The 22,385-nt window shown below is 45.1% G+C and overlaps 3 protein-coding genes and 1 long non-coding RNA gene across 4 annotated transcripts; 3 read left to right on the top strand and 1 right to left on the bottom strand.

The window, feature by feature from the left end:
• The first annotated feature begins 1,272 nt into the window (after positions 1 to 1,272).
• Positions 1,273 to 6,773, top strand: LOC311139586 (uncharacterized protein). Its single transcript, XM_084174495.1, has 9 exons — positions 1,273 to 1,450; positions 1,782 to 1,984; positions 2,261 to 2,356; positions 2,456 to 2,551; positions 2,732 to 2,842; positions 3,216 to 3,339; positions 3,508 to 4,483; positions 4,696 to 4,754; positions 4,973 to 6,773. Exons 1-9 carry the CDS (start codon positions 1,411 to 1,413, stop codon positions 6,571 to 6,573), a joined length of 3,306 nt encoding a protein of 1,101 aa, XP_084030621.1. The 5' UTR covers positions 1,273 to 1,410; the 3' UTR covers positions 6,574 to 6,773.
• LOC311139589 lies at positions 3,355 to 16,680 on the bottom strand. The gene is made up of 3 exons (XR_014614095.1): positions 16,577 to 16,680; positions 6,852 to 6,990; positions 3,355 to 3,579 (listed from the first exon to the last, which is right to left on the bottom strand). It is a non-coding gene; the product is annotated as an uncharacterized lncRNA (long non-coding RNA).
• On the top strand, positions 7,397 to 14,202 carry LOC311140483 (uncharacterized protein). Its single transcript, XM_084175559.1, has 9 exons — positions 7,397 to 7,535; positions 7,958 to 8,160; positions 8,577 to 8,669; positions 8,780 to 8,875; positions 9,023 to 9,133; positions 9,304 to 9,421; positions 9,531 to 10,182; positions 10,284 to 10,342; positions 12,198 to 14,202. Exons 1-9 carry the CDS (start codon positions 7,502 to 7,504, stop codon positions 13,712 to 13,714), a joined length of 2,883 nt encoding a protein of 960 aa, XP_084031685.1. The 5' UTR covers positions 7,397 to 7,501; the 3' UTR covers positions 13,715 to 14,202.
• LOC311139587 (uncharacterized protein) lies at positions 14,376 to 21,167 on the top strand. The gene is made up of 9 exons (XM_084174496.1): positions 14,376 to 14,652; positions 16,197 to 16,393; positions 17,131 to 17,229; positions 17,356 to 17,451; positions 17,577 to 17,687; positions 17,846 to 17,969; positions 18,079 to 19,228; positions 19,683 to 19,735; positions 19,903 to 21,167. Exons 1-9 carry the CDS (start codon positions 14,619 to 14,621, stop codon positions 21,150 to 21,152), a joined length of 3,114 nt encoding a protein of 1,037 aa, XP_084030622.1. The 5' UTR covers positions 14,376 to 14,618; the 3' UTR covers positions 21,153 to 21,167.
• The last annotated feature ends 1,218 nt before the right edge of the window (positions 21,168 to 22,385 follow it).

Genomic DNA, 22,385 nt, shown 5'->3' with positions numbered 1-22,385 from the left:
CAATTAGCAAGACACCCCCAATAAAGGACTGGTTTTGCAGGTGGTGACCACAGACCACTTCTCAGTTCCTATGCTTCCTGGCTGATGTTTTGGTCACTTTTGAATGCTGGCGGTGCTTTCACTCTAGTGGTAGCATGAGACGGAGTCTACAACCCACACAAGTGGCTCAGGTAGTGCAGCTCATCCAGGATGGCACATCAATGCGAGCTGTGGCAAGAAGGTTTGCTGTGTCTGTCAGCGTAGTTTCAAGAGCATGGAGGCGCTACCAGGAGACAAGCCAGTACATCAGGAGACGTGGAGGAGGCCGTAGGAGGGCAACAACCCAGCAGCAGGACTGCTACCTCCGCCTTTGTGCAAGGAGGAGCAGGAGGAGCACTGCCAGAGCACTGCAAAATGACCTCCAGCAGGCCACAAATGTGCATGTGTCTGCTCAAACGGTCAGAAACAGACTCCATGAGGGTGGTATGAGGGCCCGACGTCCACAGGTGGGGGTTGTGCTTACAGCCCAACACCGTGCAGGACGTTTGGCATTTGCCAGAGAACACCAAGATTGGCAAATTCGCCACTGGCGCCCTGTGCTCTTCGCAGATGAAAGCAGGTTCACACTGAGCACGTGACAGACGTGACAGAGTCTGCTGCCTGCAACATCCTCCAGCATGACCGGTTTGGCGAAAAAAGTATTTAATACGATTATTTCATTCATTCAGATCTAGGATGTGTTATTTTAGTGTTCCATTTATGTTTTTGAGCAGTGTATTTTGCATCATATGATGCTGTGTTTTGATGCTGCGTTTTGCAAAATGCATCATAGGAGGATGATTTTTGTATTTTGAAAGTTACATATCTTGAAAACTTAATTGCTGACAAGCAAAACATTTTGGGATATATCATCAATGGACTAATGAAAAACATACCAAAATATCGTTTTTGGGTGACATTTTCCTTTAAACTACTCATATTATAGTAGGTATATCAGGTCCAATACTATTTGTTTTTCTGTGATTGCTGAACTTTTAATGGAGAATGCACTCATTATTTTTATGGTTACATTTATTTTATTTTTGTAACCTTTATTTTAATATTGTATTAAACGTGCTGTAGATTATTATTTTGTGTCATTTGAATTAAATTGACTTTTTTGGCAACAGCAGAGAGGAGTTTGTTGCTTTATATTAGCATCTGTGAGATGATTCACTGATTACTAGAGACTATATAGCGTTTACCATGATCGTAACTTTTATTCTGAAGGCGAATATAAACCGGAACTAATGTTTTTTAAGCGACTAACTGCAATATGAGAAAAATCTACTAGGGGGAAGAAGAAAAACACGTCCTGGTAAACAGATATTTCAGCCAAATGAATAAATGATTGCTTGGGTTAAGTTTAGGACATCCCTGTGATTGAACATAATGGATTATTGGAATTTGACGGAGCCGGTGGTGAATACGGGTACGTTTATAGTTCTCGCAGGGAACTGATTGGAAGCTTCCACCAGATAGAAGCAGAGCAGGCATGGGTGCCAGCTAGCAAGCCAACTTTCCAATCGTAGCCCTCTAGCTAGCTACTTATGATGTAACTATGTATGGAATCAATGTTTATTTCCGTTTATGATCGCTTTTATGTTATCTGCATTCAGACATAATCTACTTAAAATGCAATGCGTAGTTAGCTATAGCAAGTTGTATCAATGTTATAATCTAGTCATAGCCTAGCTATTTGTGTGCTGATGTTTGGCCCGGTCAGTGCAGCTGCTTACTGCCTGCGATATGTTCATTCATAGGGTTATCTTTTCCTCTACCTGCCCTGCGCCTGTTCATCCCACCGCTGCGGCTGTTTTCTGCAGCGATGTGGCAAGTGGCCCAAAGAGGGGATATAATGGACTATGGGAAGCTGGAAGAGTTTGTGACATTTGTTACAGAGACGGTTCCAGAGCTGCTCAGTTTCAGACAGAGAACCCAGCTCATTTTGGGCTTACGAGCAAAGGTGAGAGAGAGAGAGGTGATGATTATTTGCAGTAACTTTGACTCAGAACCTGATGTCATAGCGGCTAAGGACCAGGAATGAAGAACACTACATCTATATATCCAGATCCCTTTGTCCTGTGACTTGAAAAGAACATGGTTTATTTAGTAATGAGTTGTAAGGAATGATATTTTTGTCATGAAACAACAGGGAAGGGAATATTTGAAGAGAAAGGTTAGGCGAAGTTGTTTACCCATCAGTGTTCTTGTAGGAATAATCTATGGGCGTTTTCCACAGTTGGTTTTGGAGTTGTGCCGCACGGAGAAGACAGCAGAACTTCAGAGCCATCTAGACAGGATCCACGCTGTAAGATCACGTCCGGGGGATGCAGACGTGAGTCTTAAGATATTCCTCAATCCTCTGTAACGATGTTCTCTCACTCAAGATCTTGTCAGAATTACAGTACATTTATTCAAGTGGTTATTTCCCCAGTCATGTTGCGCAGAAGTGGACGCCTCTGAATCAAATTTCTTTGCATTGGTACAAACTCTTATCCAAAACCCAGTTGAGAGGGAACATTTCTTCCAGGTCAGTATTATGGTTTTGTTGGCTCAGTTAAACACCAAAGTTTGAACATTTGTATGGTCTGTCAACATTGGTATAACAAAACAGATGAAACCAGTAGTATCTAGGCTACATTTTCTCTCCTATTTGCAAAGTAGCCAGCCAAATAATTTATCCCCCTTTCTTTTCCATGTCTCCCATTAGGACGTGTTTCCTGTAGAGTATGGCCCCAAGTATGAGTCTGCACTGCAAGGATTAATGTGGGCGTTTCTCTCCAGGCTTGAGCAGCTCCTCCCAGTACCAGACCTCAAACAGGTGCTCATGCAGAACCTCATCATTAGACCACCCCTGGGACCGCCGTTATCATTCATGTGTACCATAAGCGTGAGCTTGTGAATAAAGTAGGCTTATTTGAATGTTTACATCAGCACGAACATGTGCATAAAGAATGTGTGCATCTTTCTTTCATGTCATAATGTCCACGATGAATTTACATGCTGACACATCTCATGTGGAACACTGCAGCACTCTTCACAAAACGTTACATTGGTTACTCTGTATATGTATTAGAATTGATGAGCCATCTTGGAGCATGTTATTTAAGATAATGGGCATTTAGAATGTTTTATTTAGGAACAACTGGACAGGTTGATGCATGTTATATGAATGTGTGTTCCCCATCCCATAGACAGTGACTTGGCTTAATGCTGCACCCTCTGTCTTGGAAGAGTGTGTCAACTCTGTAGCTCAACCTCTGCAGTTGAAGACTTTACTGCAACATCATAGACAACTAGGGTATTTGGACACCAATGGTAAGCCACTTTTTATTTTTATCCAGAATTAGTAAAGGAGGTATGCAAATTGTTACTTTGAATGATTCAAGGAAATGCTTTTAGGATTGTAACATTCCCCTTTATTAATATCATCCCAGAGATTTATATTTAAAAAACTGTAATTGTCTCCTTCCACCTCTCAATCAGCAACTTCTTCCTCCTCTGTTGGCGACTGCATCTTCTCCTCTCTGTCCCTCACTCCGGTAGTAGTGACGGCCACTAGAAAGACAGAAACAGAGATCCAATCAGAGTTGATAGATGGCTGTATGGACCCAGCCATATATGGTGAAGAGATGGAAACAGAGTCTGTAGTAGTGACAGAGTATGCAGAAGTGGAGCTGGGGACCAGTATGTACACCAGTGAGGAAAGGGAGCTTAGTATAGAGAAGACTTGGTCACAGCACCAAAGAGACCGTCAGGCTGAATTGTATGGGGAAGAGAGGGAGATGGTAGCCATGCCAAGCGAGCAAGACCATCAAGAGGGGGAAGTGGAGGTTATTTGTGAGGAAGTGGGGCATCTTAACGGAGACGCTGAGCTTGTTTCAGAGGAAACCAGTGCCATGAACACAGAGGTAGACGTTTTCTGCGCAGAGGTGGGGGATGTGTGTGTGGATCTGGTGTCAATGAATAGAGAGGTGGAAATTATTTATGAGGAGGTGGAGCATGTTGAAAATGTCAATCCTGAACATCAGGAGTTAGTTGGGCCTATATGTGCAGAGAATACAATTGACAGACCGTCCACCCACAAAGAAAACCTAAATGAAGAGAAGGGGGTCACAGAGGAGGGGATTGAGAAGGATGAGCAGGAGAGAAATGAAGCTGGTTATGTCCCCCAAACTGACACGGACCAAGGACGTTCCGAATGTACACCACAAGAAGTAATGAACCAGCCTGAACTGGTCACATCCTGTCTGCACCAAAAACCCACATTAGGGTTCCAGAGACTGGACTTCAGTGGCTTACCACTCCCAATGTCCTCACCCTCTCAACCAATGAGAAGAAACACAAGGCAGCGGATGAAGAATGTGGGATCAAAAGGATCCAATGGAGGGCAGCTCAAGGCATTGGAGGAGGAGGCTAATGGGACCTGGGCTGGCCCGTTACACCTGCCTCCAGAGCCAAGGTAAGAATGTGGGGTGGGAGGGGACTTAAGGTTTTAAAGCAATTTCACCATTTACTTTAAAGGACCACAACGTTGACTTCATTGTGTTATCCCTGCCTAGTTTTTAAAATCTCTGTACTTTTTTAATTTTATTTATTTTTTACTTACAAATAAAATAAATCAATAAAGTGCAGTGTCATTGGACATCAATTGTGCTTTATCGCTATCGTTAGGGAAGACTCTGAAGACCTCAGCGCCACTTCTGACAGCTCCCCAATGAATGGAAATACAGGTTTGCAATGTTATATCAACACAAGTTTTCTATGGCACTTGGTATCAACAATGTAAGTGTAGGCACTCTTGGATATCGTTAGAATTTTCTGAATGTTGAATCGTTTTAAATGACTAGATTTGGCAATGTTGAGTATGGTCCAGATGCCTGACTCAGAATATGTTGGATTATAATTATTGATAATATTTTCTAAATATCCTCTCTCTGTTCCCCTGCAGGTGGGACGGTGGAGGCTCCCTCTCTTGTCTTCGCCTGCTCTCAGTGCTCTTTTACCCACGCTGACAAGGTGACCCTCCGGCAGCACCTTAAAGAGCTTCACCCAGAGGAGTACAGAAGGTTGCTGGCTGCTGGAGGAAATGAAACAAAAATACCTCCAGGGTCTTCCAACAGCACCCCTCTGAACCCATGTCTCTCAGACATTCCCCACACACTGGGGAAGTCTGGCAAACATACACCATGCTCCAAAACATGCTCTGTGTGTGGAAAGACCTTCTCTCGAGCGACGGATATGAGGAGACACCAGAGATCCCACACTGGGGAGCGGCCTTATGAGTGCACTCAATGTGGGAAAACTTTCCAGTACTCCTTCGACTTGAAAAGACACCAGCGAAAGGGCCAAGGGTCAAGGCCGTTCCAGTGCTGTGCGTGTGGGGAGGGCTTCGATCAGGAGGAAGATCTAAAGATGCACTGCAGAGTGAATCATTCAGCAGAGTCCCCAATCTCTGATGATGACGTTGGGATCAAGTTAAACCTCCCAGCAGGCCTTGAGAGTGACCAGTGTCCCAGCGAAGAAGGTCAACACAAATGTCCAGAATGTGACATGTCTTTCAGTCAGATGTCCCAAATGAAGCGACACCAGCTGATTCACTCCGACGGTGACCCGCTCCGGTGCAACCAGTGTTTGAAGAAATGCCCAAACTCTGATGCCCTCACAAGACACATGCAAATTCACGATGGAGCTCGACCATTCCAGTGCTCTATGTGCAAAATTAACTTCACGCAGCTAGTTTGTCTTAGGCAACACTACTTGAATACTCATAAGGAAGATGGTTCATTTCTGTGTTCCCATTGTCCTAAAAGTTTCTCAAGGCTATCGAACTTGATCAAACACCAGAGAACTCATACAGGTGAGCGGCCCTACCAGTGCTCTCACTGTCCAAAGAGATTCACACAACTACAGATCTTGACTAGACATGAGAGAATTCACACAGGAGAGAGACCATTTCTTTGCCCTGATTGTGGAAAAAGTTTTCTGTCCTCTGGTGAATTGTCAAAACACCTTCAGTGTCACTCAGAGGAGAGACCCTTCCCTTGTCTCGAGTGTGGAAAGACTTTCAAGGCCAATCGGTTTTTAAAGAAACACTTACAGACTCATACAGGGGATCGTCCTTTCCCCTGCTCCCAGTGTGGGAAGAGATTTTCCAAGTCGACTGATCTGACCAGGCATAATCGCATACATACAGGGGAGAGGCCACATACGTGCTCTCAGTGCGGTAAAAGTTTCTTAACTTACTCCGAAGTGGTGAAACATCAGCGGTACCACACTGGAGAACGACCATTCAAATGTGCGCAGTGTGGGAAAAGTTTCACCCAGTCCTGCTATCTTACAGTACATCAGCGGATACACACAGGAGAGAAGCCCTACTCTTGCAGCGTGTGTGGAAATCGCTATAACAGCACCACTCCACTGAAGAGACACATGCTCAGCCACACGGGAGAGAAGCCATACGTGTGTACTGAATGTGGGAAGGCTTACAACAGATTGCATCTTCTGCGGACACACCAGCGAACTCATGCAGCAGTTGAGGCTGTTTGTTGAGGATATTGGTGTGTCATTTGCTATTCATATGTTGTAGTGTCTTTGGATCATTTGTTGTTGTTTTTTGGAAATGAAAGTAAAACAGGACCTTTGTATTAGAGGCCTGTAACAAGAGTTGAGCCTGATACTGTGAATTGTTAATTCTGTCCCACTGTGCTTAGTACATACGACCTCAATTAAAACGAAACATTGGAATTTGATTATGTATTTTTGAGTTGTGCTTTTTGCTGTCAGGAATCATACATCAAAGGGCATATTATTTTATTTAGATTACTTACCTTGTTTTGACATTAAAAAGAGTGAAGTATTGTGCACCTTCCTTTGTAGAATGAAGAGGACAGTTGCTACCTGCACACGTGACATTGGGGCTGGTTGTTGAGGAGAGGCGAGTGTCAGGCTTCTACTGCACGTTCAAAGCTGAGGGGAAATATGTATTCTCAAATGTAGGTTTGAGTGTTGTCTTTATGGCTGATATACATAATATTAATCAATCTCCTATCTCGGTCAATAGACAATACAGTATTTCCTTTTCTAAGGGACCCCTTTTGGCTCATCAGCACCCCCAGAGGCAACACTTCTGTATGTTTAACGGAGTATTCCTTATTAAAAGAGAAGAGAAAAGGTAATAAAAGTAGCGTTGCTTATTTTTGTCTTGCAGTAGGCTACAATATTTTTCAAAAGAAAGTCAACTAAAATCTAACACATCAGAGCCATGTTAGTATGAACGTAGGCAGGCAGCTTGGAGGGCCACTTATATTCTATGACTTTTATTTTGGAAAAGGTACAGCGGAATGAAAATTATTAGTCTTTAGCCTTGGGTACCGGAAGTTTTGGGGAAGTAGATCGATGTTACTTCGCTCGTTAGGGAGCAGTCAAATAATTTGGTTTTCACATTATTCTGCGCTTTTACACAACTACATTTATAGCCATGGATACATGTGGACTATCTAAAGATATCAATGGTTTGTAAGAAAATAAGTTGTTATAGCTACCTTGCTAGCTAATATCTGCAGAACTAATATCAAAAGCCCCATGGAAAAATGGGATAGCTAGCTATCAGTTGATGGCCGGCTAAAGTCGGTTGTTGTGACTGCATTGTTAAGCTAAGTGTGCTTGTAATCGTATCTAACTAGCTATCAATTTAAAATAAAGACAATGTGAATAGTACAAAGTTATTGCTTAATGCAAATTAATCCTGACAAAGGCGAATATCTGATGCTACTCTTCTATTCTATGGAGCCCCATCCTGTAATGACTGGATGAGAAATGCATGCCCGCCATCATTAGCTGACAGACATAATTATGTACTACCACTGTGTATATTTCGAACAGTGTTTTCCGACTTCTGATTGAATGTTTGTCAATTTGTACATCTACATTTCAGATCCAGTTCTCAGTCTCTCTTCTCTGCACCTCCTGGTTCCACCCTTGCGGCTCCTGTCTGCTGCCATGTGGCAGGTGGCTCAGCAAAGAGATGTGAGGCACTATGAGAAGCTGGAGGAGTTTGTGACTCTGGTGACAGAGGCCATTCCAGAGCTGCTGAGCCACAGACATAGAGCCCAGCTCATTCTGGGTCTGAGAGCACGGGTGAGAGACCAGCCAGGGGGCATAGGGTTATTCAGTTGGGTGGAGAGCCCTGAAAGGCGCAAATGAAATATAATAATAATATGCCATTTAGCAGACGCTTTTATCCAAAGCGACTTACAGTCATGCGTGCATACATTTTTACGTATGGGTGGTCCCGGGGATCGAACCCACTACCTTGGCGTTACAAGCGCCGTGCTCTACCAGCTGAGCTACAGAGGACCAATATATTGAACAGAAGAGATATAATTTCCTATGATGATGAGTAGAGAATTGGGTCTGTTCTATACATTATGTAACTGTCTGCGATCCTATGAATCGTTCTCCCCACCTGAGTTGATTGAAAGATAACAATGACTGTTTTTCCAGCTAAAGGTTTGTACCACAGTTAATACTTGTTTCTACTGGGTGTGATTCAGCTGGTTCTGGAGCTGTGCCGAGGCCCTGCTGACCCTCATACCATCCAACCTTACCTGGACAGAATGCCCACTGTTACTCCAGGGTGCACAGGAGTAAGTGGGCTACAGTCCTTTTAGAACAGAACTTGGCTGTTTTCCAAGTGGATTTGAGTGCATACAGCCACAATGTGATGAGATGATTGTATTTGTTTACTGTCTTGCAGTACAGAGATGCAGAAGTGGAAGCATCTGAATCCAATTTTGTGATGCTTGTCCAATCCCTGCTAAAGGACCCAGTCGAGAGGGAGTGCTTCTTTCAGGTAATTTTACGCTCGGTACACCAAGGTTTCGCTGAAAACAGTGTCTCACGCCCGGCAAAAGTTACTCGTCCAGGCCTTCAAGAAAAAAAAGTACTTGAAGTTACAATCCATCGCCTTGCCTTCATTTAAATAATCTTACTCCAACAGGAGGTGTTCCCGGAACAATATGGCCAACATTATGACGCAGCGGTGCAGACGTTAACATGGGAGTTCCTCTCCAGACTGGAACAACTGTTTCCAGTACCAGACCTCAAGCAGGTATTGAGCATTATGGCATATATAGCTTTTGGCAATGTAGCCTTTCTGATATAGGATGTAGCATAACTCTAGCACAGGTTAGGAATAGTACATTTTGGGAAGACGACCACAATTCTTTAGGCTACATTGATTGAACATAAAATGCATTTCTAAAATGCATTCCCTTTCAGACTGCGACATGGCTCAGCGCTGCCCCTTCAGTCCTGGAGGAGTGTGTGCAGTCTACCCCAGAGAATCTGAACCTCATTCTCCAGCACCATAAGAATTTTGGACATTTAAAAGTATCTTGTAAGTCTCCTGTAATGATTACCAAATCATGATGCAACGTTTTGTAGCACAGTACGGTTTCCAACTCACAGGTCTTTTAATGACAAAGTTCTTGTTTTCTCTCGTTCAGCTGCTCTCTCCTCCTCCATGGGCGACAGCATCCTCTCCTCTCTGTCCACCCCTAAAATGGTGGTCGTCACTGAGCCGACCACTTTTGTCATCCGGTCAGAGTCATCACATAACTCTGCAGACGTGCTGGGCCCCATGTCTTTAGAGGACACTGATGCTGTAGTAGTAACTGTTTACACTGAAGTGGAGGTTGGAACAGAGGTTGAAGAAGAGATTGTAGAGACAATGAACGAGGAATACGTACCGTCGAACACCTCTCCACTGCGGGAGGACGTGGTTGAACTTAAAGCTGAGGATATGAAACTGGAGATGACCGCCGTTGAACAATTTGACTACGTAGGGGAGGAGATGAGTGCAGCTGAGGAAGAGATGGACACAGCGAGTGTTCCGGTGGAGCAAGCAGATGAAGCCGTTAATATCAGTGAAGACATTGGAACTGCGACAGAGACAGTAGCAGTCAAAAAGGATGTCCAAGATGATCAGGACGGCCAATCGAAGAGTGTGAATGTATGTGTGAACCAGGAAGGGAAGGACATGTCCCATGGGGTCACCTTTCAAACCCAACAACCTGCGTCGTCAAATGTGAGGCGGTCTACACGGCTGCAGTCGAAGACACCAAGAAATTGGCGGAGGAAAGGGAACACAGAGAACAAGTATGAGTGATGATTAGAGATTAGGAGTGCTGTCATTTAACAAAGAATCAGCCATTTTGTCATCAAATTAGTGATATTTTTGTATTGTTTTCTAATCACAGGAACAATGGTGAGGCCTCAAGCGTGGATTACGTCATCTTACCCAGGGGAAGAGAAGCCGGTAATAATGAGCTCTCCAACTATTCTGACATTGATGTCATCAGGGAAATGGTTTGTACAGTGAGGGAAAAAAGTATTTGGTCCCCTGCTGATTTTGTACGTTTGCCCACTGACAAAGAAATGATCAGTCTAATTTTAATGGTAGGTTTATTTGAACAGTGAGAGACAGAATAACAACAAATAAATCCAGAAAAACGCATGTCAAAAATGTTATAAATTGATTTGCATTTTAATGAGGGAAATAAGTATTTGACCCCCTCTCAATCAGAAAGATTTCTGGCTCCCAGGTGTCTTTTATACAGGTAACGAGCTGAGATTAGGAGCACACTCTTAAAGGGAGTGCTCCTAATCTCAGTTTGTTACCTGTATAAAATACACCTGTCCACAGAAGCATTCAATCAATCAGATTCCAAACTCTCCACCATAGCCAAGACCAAAGAGCTCTCCAAGGATGTCAGGGACAAGATTGTAGACCTACACAAGGCTGGAATGGGCTACAAGACCATCGCCAAGCAGCTTGGTGAGAAGGTGACAACAGTTGGTGCGATTATTTGCAAATGGAAGAAACACAAAAGAACTGTCAATCTCCCTCGGCCTGGGGCTCCATGCAAGATCTCACCTCGTGGAGTTGCAATGATCATGAAAACGGTGAGGAATCAGCCCAGAACTACACGGGAGGATCTTGTCAATAATCTCAAGGCAGCTGGGACCATAGTCACCAAGAAAACAATTGGTAACACACTACGCCGTGAAGGACTGAAATCCTGCAGCGCCCGCAAGGTCCCCCTGCTCAAGAAAGCACATATACAGGCCCGTCTGAAGTTTGCCAATGAACATCTGAATGATTCAGAGGAGAACTGGGTGAAGGTGTTGTGGTCAGATGAGAGCAAAATCGAGCTCTTTGGCATCAACTCAACTCGCCGTGTTTGGAGGAGGAGGAATGCTGCCTATGAACCCAAGAACACCATCCCCACCGTCAAACATGGAGGTGGAAACATTATGCTTTGGGGGTGTTTTTCTGCTAAGGGGACGGGACAACTTCACCGCATCAAAGGGACGATGGATGGGGCCATGTACCGTCAAATCTTGGGTGAGAACCTCCTTCCCTCAGCCAGGGCATTGAAAATGGGTCGTGGATGGGTATTCCAGCATGACTATGACCCAAAACACACGGCCAAGGCAACAAAGGAGTGGCTCAAGAAGAAGCACATGAAGGTCCTGGAGTGGCCTAGCCAGTCTCCAGACCTTAATCCCATAGAAAATATGTGGAGGGAGCTGAAGGTTCGAGTTGCCAAACGTCAGCCTCAAAACCTTAATGACTTGGAGAAGATCTGCAAAGAGGAGTGGGACAAAATCCCTCCTGAGATGTGTGCAAACCTGGTGGCCAACTACAAGAAACGTCTGACCTCTGTGATTGCCAACAAGGGTTTTGCCACCAAGTACTAAGTCATGTTTTGCAGAGGGGTCAAATATTTATTTCCCTCATTAAAATGCAAATCAATTCATAACATTTTTGACATGTGTTTTTCAGGATTTTGTTGTTGTTATTCTGTCTCTCACTGTTCAAATAAACATACCATTAAAATTATAGACCGATCATGTCTTTCTCAGTGGGCAAACGTACAAAATCAGCAGGGGATCAAATACTTTTTTCCCTCACTGTACATATTTACAGTAGGAAAAACTGAGGGACCAACATTTGCTAAAGACATTAATGGTTTGTAAGAGATGTATTGTATATCTACAGGTCTTTCATTCTGTGGTCTCTCAACAACTTATTTTTCAATGAGCCATACCTTATATTTCATTCCCAAGACATGCAAATAAAACATGCCTTGTCTGACTTCTGTCTCCAGGTGAATCTGACAAGGTAACCCTCTTTACCTGCCCCAAGTGTGCCTACCACAGTCTGGAGGAAAAGAGCCTTCACCTCCACATGCAAAGCATTCACACAGAGGAGTACAACAAGCTCAATGCGTCTGGGAAAAACAGAGCAGAGGTTTCACCATGTCCTGACAACACTGGCCAGATATTCACATCAATCAAACCTCTCCTTTCTTCAAACCCCTTAATAACTGAAAACTCTGAGAATCAAACAGATAATGCTGGGACTCGCACCAAAGCAAAAGGCTACCATAAGTCCCACACATGCGCCACCTGCGGTAGGATCTTCACTCGCTCGTCAGATGTGAGGAGACACCAGCTCACCCACACGGGTGAGAGACCCTTCCACTGCTCTCAATGCGACAGGACCTTCCAGCACTCGTGGGACCTGACCAAGCATGAGAAGAAACATGGTGGGACATCCATCTCTTTCCCCTGCCAGCAGTGCGGGAGCTCCTTTGCCAACCTCCGCTCTCTGACAGCCCACCACAGAAGTTCCCACCTGGGCGAGAGCGACCTGCCCCACCTCTGCTCCATCTGTGGCAAGAGCTTCCCCTCCTCCTCAGAGCTGCTGGAGCACAGGAAGAGCCACGGGACCAGCCTACAGTACATCTGTCAGCAGTGTGGTGAAAGCTTCCACTCCCTGCTGGCTCGCTCCCAACACCGGCAGACCCACCTGGTAAAGCGGCAGTTCAAGTGCCCCCACTGCGACAAGAGCTATACACGCAAAGCTGATGTGAAGAGGCACATGTTCACCCACAGCGGCGAGCGACCGCACCAGTGCAACCAGTGTGGGAGGTGCTTTTCCTTCCTCTTCCTGCTCAAGAAACACCAAATAGTTCACACAGGCGAGAGACCTTTCCAGTGCTCCCACTGTCCCAAGAGGTTCACATTGATATCCATCCTGAGCCGACATGAGAGGATGCACACCGGGGAGAGACCCTTCCTCTGCTCTGTGTGTGGGAAGAGCTTTCTGTCCCAGGGGGAGCTGTCCAAGCACCACCGCTCCCACACTGATGAGAGACCGTACGCTTGCAATCAGTGTGACAAGAGGTTTAAGAGTAAAAAATCCCAACAGGAACATATCATATCCCACACCGGCGTGCGCCCTTACCTCTGCTCTTATTGTGGGAAAGGATTCACCAAACCATACGCCCTGACCAGGCACCATCTCATACACACAGGGGAAAGACCCTTTTCCTGCACCCACTGTGGGAAGACATTTCTCACCCCCGCAGAGGTACAACTACACATGCGCATTCACACAGGGGAACGCCCTTACCCCTGCCCTGATTGTCAGCTGAAGTTTAGGAGTTCGTCAGACTTGGCACGACACAAACGCTTTCATACAGGGGTGCAGACATTTGTCTGTAACCAGTGTATGAAAAACTTTCCCACCTCGTCCAAACTGAAGAAACACATGGAGAACCACTCGGGGACAGAGGCTGTCCAGAGATCAGACTTTGGAGAAAATTCCAACCAAGTGTGAATTAAGTGCAGTAGCACATTGCCAAAAATGGCAGACACTATTAAAGCAAATTTACCTTCACAGCAATTATATGCTACAATGTCTCTGTAAAGGATGATCTTTCAACACCATTAGATCTCTAAAACTATAAGATATATTTTCAGTCTGGCTCATGGCCATTGAAATATAGCTGTCAATTATAATGTTGTGTCTGATCAAAGTGAGTTGCAACTCAATCATGTCCTTGACTTATTTTATTGTAAAACTATTCATGCTCAGCATCTTGAATGCAACAGTTTTAAACAGTAAAATCAGTGCTATGATCATCCAATTAGTAGTCAATCATTTGCTGGTCTATTGGAAGCCCTGGTAAATTAAAATGTTTGTCAATAACTTTGGAAGAATGTCAGAGTAAAATGTTCTGTTACGTTATTGAACCAGCCTTAGGTGGATGCCAACTTGTCTCCTTGTCTTGACAGTTCCCAGCACAATAAATGTATTTTGTTCAACTTTGTAGCCCTCCCTCTCTCGCTCTCGGACACACATACCAGTAATTAAAATGGGGGAGGGGGGAGGAAGACATGTTAGGCCCATGTAGTGAAAACAATTGCTTTAGGCATAAGATATGTTGGACGCGGATTTAATAATTCCTTGGTGATGAACTATCTGCTGCATTTCCGATGACAGGACCCGTTGTGACGCGCAGTAATCACTTCCGGATTGCTTGCTTGTCTTTCGTGGCTACAAGCATGTTACTAACTCGTTTACAATTAAATTAGTAAAACATTCGTAGACAAAGCAAACTTATTGTACACAACATTATTTGCTACAATGTGTCGCGTTCAGGAAGAAACCGACGCATTCAATCCCGTCGTCTAACGGAATCCTCTTGCAACAACGGTCAGGATTTGGCCCACGCGACAAAATGGACTCGGAATTTTCGCCAGCGGACAATGCAGGTAGGCTATTTCTAATAAATGACCATGCAAACATGCCAGCCGCTGAATATACTATTTTTGCTACTTGAGTTATTTAGGGCTATGTTCACAGCTTGTTTGCAGTCAAAAAGTCCACAGAACGGAGACTAGCAGTATTTGTATATTTTGCCAACATTTATGAACATTTGCTCCACTGAATATGCCCCAGTACCCATACTTTAGAAGGTTAAGCTACATTCAATTACACAATACTGTTGTGAAACGTTATTTAACAATTTAAGATAATGCACTAGCTATGTTGCAGATTGATTTCAAAATCGTTTTCAATATTCTTTTGAAATACTATTTTCAAGCCAATGAAGGTACTCTACATGACCAAAAGTATGTGGACACCTGCTTGTAGAACGTCTCATTACAGAATCATGGGCATTAATATGGAGTTGGTCCCCCTTTGCTGCTATAACAGACTCCACTCTTCTGTTAAGGCTTTCCACTAGATGTTGGAAAATTGCTGCAGGGACTTGCTTCCATTCAGCCACAAGAGCATTAGTGAGGTCGTGCACTGATGTTGGGCGATTAGGCCTGGCTCACAGTCGGCATTCCAATTCATCCCAAAGGTGTTCAATGGGGTTAAGGTCAGGGCTCTGTGCAGGCCAGTCAAGTTCTTCCACACCGATCTCGACAAACCATTTCTGCATGGATCTCGTTTTGTGCACGGGGGCATTGTCATGCTGAAACAGGAAAGGGCCTTCCCCAAACTGTTGCCACAAAATTGGAAGCACAGAATCGTCTTGAATGTCATTGTTTGCTGTAGTGTTAAGATTTCCCTTCACTGGAACTAAGGGGCCTAGCCCGAACCATGAAAAACAGCCCCAGACCATTATTCCTCCTTCACCAAACTTTACAGTTGGCTTTATGCATTGGGGCAGCTAGAGTTCTCCTGGCATCCGCCAAACCCAGATTCGTCCATTGGACTGGCAGATGGTGAAGCTTCATTCATCACTCCAGAGAACGTGTTTCCACTGCTCCAGAGTCCAATGGCGGCAAGCTTTACACCACTCCAGCCGACGCTTGGCATTGCACATGGTGACCTTAGATGAACAGTTATTGTGCTGACGTTGCTTCCAGAGGCAGTCTGGAACTCGGTAGTGAGTGTTGCAACAGAGGACTGATGATTTTTACGCGCTTCAGAACTCGGCGGTCCCTTTCTGTGAGCTTGTGTGGCCTACCACTCCTAAACGTTTCCACTTCACAATAAGAGCACTTACAGTTGACTGGGGCAGCTCTAGCAGGGCAAAACTTGACTTGTTGTAAAGGTGGCATCCTATGACCGTGCCAGGTTGAAAGTCACTGAGCTCATCAGAAAGGCCATTCTACAGCCAATGTTTGTCTATAGAGATTGCATGGCTGTGTGCTCGATTTACACCTGTCAGCAACGGGTGTGGCTGAAATAGCCGAATCCACTCATTTCAAGGGGTGTCCAAATACTTTTGTATATACAGTGCATGTGTTTGACGTTCTGGCTAACTTGCACCCTTATTATTCATTTTTCCATGCTGTTTTAGGTCTCCCTCTCCTCTCCCTCCGCCTCTTGGTTCCACCCCTTCAGCTTATGTCAGCATCCATATGGCAGGTGGTGCAACAGCGAGATGCCATGAATTATGCAATGCTGGCAGAGTTTGTCTCCCTGGTGACTGAGATGGTCCCTGAGCTGCTGATCTATAGGCAGAGGGCCCAACTTATTTTGGGATTGCGCGCAAGGGTGAGTGTTACAACCCTAATGAGTGAGCGTAAAGGCATAGATAGAGGCCTGATGTATTCGGATCCCTTTTAGAATCCAAGCATGGAAGATTTAGTCTGGTCTTTAACGTGAAGGCACAATAATTTCGAAACAGTCCCATTACAAGTCAGAATGTTGAATAAACTTCATTTGGACATACTTTACCTGTTGTCTGCTCATTTCGGAGGTAATCTGAGACAAAATATCCACAGGGAAGTGTTATTAGCCCGACTTTCAGTGCTCTGGTCTGTATATGTTTCCAATACTGATGCAATTCGCATGCGACGTAAACTCTTGCACAATATGTAAACAATGGACAAGCGTTACGGAACCACAGACCAAACGTTGACAATTTTAAATTTGCAGTAAGTTGCAAGCACTTCCAGCTGATTGCGAGGCGACATGCTTCGGTCGAAAACATTAGGTTACGTTCATCTATCGTTTACATATTGTGCATCACGTGCAATGCGTCAGGAGATAGAAAATACAAACCGTAGACATTTGAGCTCCATTTCCTACCGCCAAAAGGACCAACAGCACGGACAACCGGTAAAGGAAGTCTAAATATAATTTTATTCAACATTCTGGCTTGTAGAGACTATTGCATCTTTTTTTTTAGGGCGACATTTTTCAGACTGGGTAACTATGGTAACAGTCTGACGTATTATAACTATATATAACTAAATGAATAACGGTGCATGGGGGGGGTGTTATTGCAGCACATTCTGGAGTTGTGTCGCGGTGAGCATCCAGTAGAACCTCAGGTCATCTTAACCCACCTGTACATGATTCAACCACTTACCCCCTACAGTAATGATGTAAGTTGATCTTCAATGAATACCTTCTTCCAGGAAGAGTAAACTGGAAGAACTGTGGAGTTAAATGCACTGCTACAGATAAACTATATGTTGGACAAACGTGTCCTTATTTGATGTATCCTACAGGTAAGTGACACAGAGGTGGAGTCGTCAGAGACTCATTTTCTGGAGCTGGTCCAGACCCTGCTTAAAGACCCTGATGAGAGAGAGCATTTTTTCACGGTGAGACTGCACAGAACACCTCCTCTTGTATTGGATTTACAGATCAATGAAATAGTGTTTTGCATTGCATTTACCTGTCAATGAAATAAAGTGGAGGGGTTTTCTTCCTCATCTGTGTCCCTCAGGAGATATTCCCAGTGGAGTATGGACAACAATATGACATCGCGCTGCAGACTCTACTGTGGGAGTTCCTGTCCAGATTGGTCCAGCTGTTACCAACTCCTGACCTTGCACAGGTGAGGGAAAGAATACCTTCTATTCACACTGTGGTGGAAACACCTACTGTTTAATAATAATACTCATCGTGCAATACCAGGTTAATTAAGCTGTGTAGGGAACCATGCGAAGTGTAATATTCAGTAGATGCATATCTATTATTTTATCTATCCCCCAGACAATGGCATGGCTCGGTACTGCCCCCTCAGTCTTGGATGATTGTGCCCATGTTGTATCTCATCCAGCGGATCTGAAGCGTCTGCTCCAGCACCATAAACGTCGTGGACATTTGGAGCAACATGGTGGGTGACACATAGCAAATGTATGCATCATATTTTAAAACACAAGAAACTGCACATGGCATTCATCCAAATGGATTGACTTTAATTGTAGCATCCTCTCGTTGAACAGTACCCCTCTGTGCCATGGGCGACTGCATCCTGTCCTCTCTCTCCATCCCTCCCCACAGTAGAACGGTGATCAGCACTGAGCAGACCACCTGTGACAACCAGTCAGAACCCTCGCAGGAGTTTGTGGAAGACACTAGCCCAGTGCTTTCGGTGGATGACCTCCAGGTGGAAATTGTAACTCTGACCGGTTACGCAGAGGTTGAATTGGGTTTGTGTCAGGAGGAGGTGGAGGAGGTGGTGAGGGATGGGAACGATGATGAAGGGCAGACCATGGAGGACAAGGAAGAAGAAACGTCCGCTGAAGAGGTGGAGGAAGAGGAGAGGGTGATGGAGGACCATGTAGAGGGGGGCTTGGAGAGCGACTCGCATCTAGACGAAGCCGAGGATGACCCAGCATCCTCCCAACACCAAACATCCTCTGGGCCCCACATCTGCTCAGTCTGTGAGAAGAGCTTCAAGTTTGCCTCTGCACTAATAGCCCATCAGGTCATCCATACAGGAGAGCGCCCATATGTGTGCCATCTGTGTGGCCGGTGTTTCTCCTTCAGGCAGTCTCTGGACAGGCACAAACAGACGCATAAGGACGGGCGCGTTTACGACTGCTTGATCTGTGGGGAGACCTTTCAGTCCTTGTCAGCCCGCACAGAGCACAAGAAGAGTCATATGGAGCAAGGCGCTTACCAGTGCTCACAATGCCACAGGAAGTTCAACTGGGAGTCGGCCATGGTGAGACACCTGAAGACTCATACAGAGGGCTCTGGGGTCAAAACCCAGGAATTTACAAAAAGCCTAAAGTCGGAGAAAGAGGATATAGGGATTGAAGAGATTGTAAGAGAGGTGGCTGTTGAAACCCCTGAGGATGGAGGGAAATCCCCTCACAATCAACAGGAAGGAGAGGGTCACAATCAACAGGAAGGAGATGGTCAGTCTAGTCAATCCACTTCATCTGAGCCTGCTGTGTTGGTGCCTGGACTTCTGGACAAGGTCGTAACACTTGTCAAGGTCCGTACCAGTGGTAGGAAAACGAGACCGACCTTGAAGGTGCAGATGGTGAACCTGCAGAAGCTCAAGGGAAAGGTTGCCACCCCAAAGAGGAGGACGGGTGGAAGCTTGATGAACCCCCAGGGTTTCACACCATTGCATTTTAAGAGGTAAAGTAGATGGATGCAGACAGTTTAAGGTTAAATAACAAGTTTTGTATTTTAAGTGAAAAATAAGATGAAAGTTAACTGTCATCACATGGTATTAATGCTCTAGGAGGGCAATTCCATGGTAACAGAGTGACACTGAGACATTGATTTTTCACTTTAAAATGAATGTCAAACAAAAACCAAAGTTTAGTAACAGAATGACGGCACGAACAGCACAAACCGTGATTCTATTACCAAACTTTGGTTTTTGTTTGACATACATTTTGAAGTGAAAAATCAAAGTCTCAGTGTCACTCTGCACTGTTCTTCAAGTAAATGTATTTTTGTGCAGAGTTGGTTTGTTTAACTTTGCAATCATTGTTTTTTGTTTGACATTTTAAAGTGAAAAATCTGAGTCTCTGTGTCACTCTGTTACCATGGAATTGCCCTCTACCTTCTTGTTTATCTTCAACAGTGAGGAACACTCCTATGGCTCACCAGTGGTCTCAATAAAGGAAGGAGATACAGGTGCATGTATTACCTTATTAGTTTTGCACAAGTGTGTAATTGTTTGGTCTGTTGAGGGGTTACCCACATGTATTATTTTATTGGTACATACATTGCTTAAATAATAGTTTGTATCCTGCCCTAACTGAATCCATCAGGTTTTCACTTCTACTTTGTTGCTCCTTCAGGATGGTGTGCGTTCTCATGTCCCGAGTGCTCATTCGTCCACTCAGATGAGGCGTCCGTCCAGCAGCACATTGAGACGGACCACTCGGGGGAAGTGCAGGAAGACTCTCAGTCCGCTCCGCACCAAACAGGCCAAGCTGGACACTATGATTGCCCAGACTGTAACAGCAGCTACAAGTTTCAGTCCTTACTGAAATACCATCGGCGCGTCCACACTGGCGAGCGCCCATACGTGTGCCCTGAGTGCGGACGGCGCTTCTCCTTCAAGCAGTCACTGGAGAGGCACAAACAGACACACAAGGATGGGCGCAATCATGACTGTCTGATCTGTGGGCAGAACTTCAAGTCCTTGTCAGCATACACAGAGCACAGGAAGAACCACATGGAGAACGGTGTGTATCGGTGTTCTGAATGCGACAGGAGGTTCTCCTGGAAGTCTGCACTAGTGAGACACCTCCGGACTCACACGGCGAACGCCACCGAGGCTGAGCTGTCTTACAAATGCACCAGGTGTGACTTGGGATTCAGCAGTAGTACATACCTTAACAGGCACCTGCTCACACACCAAGAGGAGAGGTTGCACGTCTGCAGCTGTGGCAAGACCTTTGCCTACAAGGCTGCTCTGACCGCGCACCAGCGCACCCACCTGAAAGAGAGGCCACACCAGTGCAAGCAGTGTGGGAAGGGTTTCCTCTACAAGGGAGGGCTGTTGAGTCACATGAAGATCCACTCAGAAGAAATGCCTTTCATGTGCTCATTCTGTGGGAAGAGCTTCAAGAGGGAGAGGAACATGAACAAACACGAGCGCTGCCACACCAGGGAGAACGTGTTCAGCTGCTCCCAGTGCGATAAGACCTTTGTGTACAAGGCCACACTGACCAGGCACGAGCTAACCCACTCGGGGGAGAGACCGTTCCTGTGCGCCGACTGTGGCAAAGGGTTTTTCTCCCACGCGGAGCTTCTGAAGCATGAGCGCTTCCACACGGGCCACAAGCCTTTCCAGTGCTCTCACTGTGGGAAGCAATTCACCCAGTCCTGCTACCTGACCATTCACCTGCGCTACCACACAGGGGTACGGCCTTACTCCTGCACCCATTGTGACAAGAGCTTTCTCAGCGCCAACCGTCTAAAGAGACACCTGAGAACCCACACAGGAGAGAAACCCTACCTGTGTTCAGAGTGTGGGAAAGGGTTCAAACAGTCATATCACCTCAAGATGCACCAGCAGACTCATGCCACTAAGATTTGCTGAGGCATGATTGTGTCTCTGTCCAGACTTAAGTCAAATGATTTGGTAGAATGTAATGGTGAGTCAGCTATCCACTGTGTAGGCAACCACGAGTGTTAAAATATATATACTGAACAAAAATATAAACGCTACAATTTCAACGATTTTAGTTACTACAGCTCATGTAAGGAAAACAGTCAATTGAAATAAATTCATTAGGCTGTAATCTATAGATTTTACATGAATGGGCAGGGGCGCAGCCATGGGTGGGCTTGGGAGGACATAGGCTCACCCACTTGGGGGCCAGGCCCAACTACTGGGGAGCCAGGCCCAGCCAGTCAGAAAGAGTTTTCCCTCACAAAAAGGCTTAATTACTGACAGAAATACTCCTCAGTTTCATCAGCCGTCTGGGTCGCTGGTCTCAGACGATCTCGCAGGTGAAGAAGCCGGATGTGGAGGTCCTGGGCTGGTGTGGTTACACATGGTTTGTGGTTGTGAGGCCGATTGGATGTACTGCCAAATTCTCTAAAACGACATTGGCTTATGGTAGAGAAATGAACATTAAATTCTCTGCCAACAGCTCTGGTTGACATTCCTGCAGTCAGCATGCCAATTGCACACTCCCTCAACTTGAGACATCTGTGGCATTGTGTTGTGTGACAAAACTGCACATTTTAGAGTGGCCTTTATTGTCCCCAGCACTAGGTGCACCTGTGTAATGATCATGCTGTTTAATCAGCTTCTTGATATGCCATACCTGTCAGGTGGATGGATTATCTTGGCAAAGGAGAAATGCTCACTAACAGATGTAAACAAATTTGTGCACAAAATTAAGAGAAATAAGCTTTTTGTGAGTATGAAACAATTCTGGGATCTTTTATTTCAGCTCTTGAAACATGGGACCAACACTTTGCAGTTTTGTTCAGTAGGTTAGTGATCATAATTCCTAATCTAAGGATTCATGAAATGCATTTGAATTCTTTACAGCTTCCTCAGCTGAAATGATCATAGAAATACTGTCATTGTTACTCATCTCAAAGCACATTTAAAAAACATTTTTAGTCATTTAGCAGATGCTCTTATCCAGAGCGACTTAACAGTTAGTGAGTGCATACATTTTCATTCTGCCCCCCGTGGGAATTGAAACCACAACCCTGGCGTTGCAAGCGCCATGCTCTACCAACTGAGCTACAGCACATACAGTGAGGGAAAAAAGTATTTGATCCCCTGCTGATTTTGTACGTTTGCCCACTGACA

Source organism: Coregonus lavaretus (genome assembly GCF_964263955.1).
Source record: "Coregonus lavaretus genome assembly, chromosome: 13".
Lineage (NCBI taxonomy): Eukaryota > Metazoa > Chordata > Actinopteri > Salmoniformes > Salmonidae > Coregonus > Coregonus lavaretus.
The sequence above is the reverse complement of the archived record's forward strand: the minus strand, read 5'-3'. Positions and strand labels throughout refer to the sequence as shown.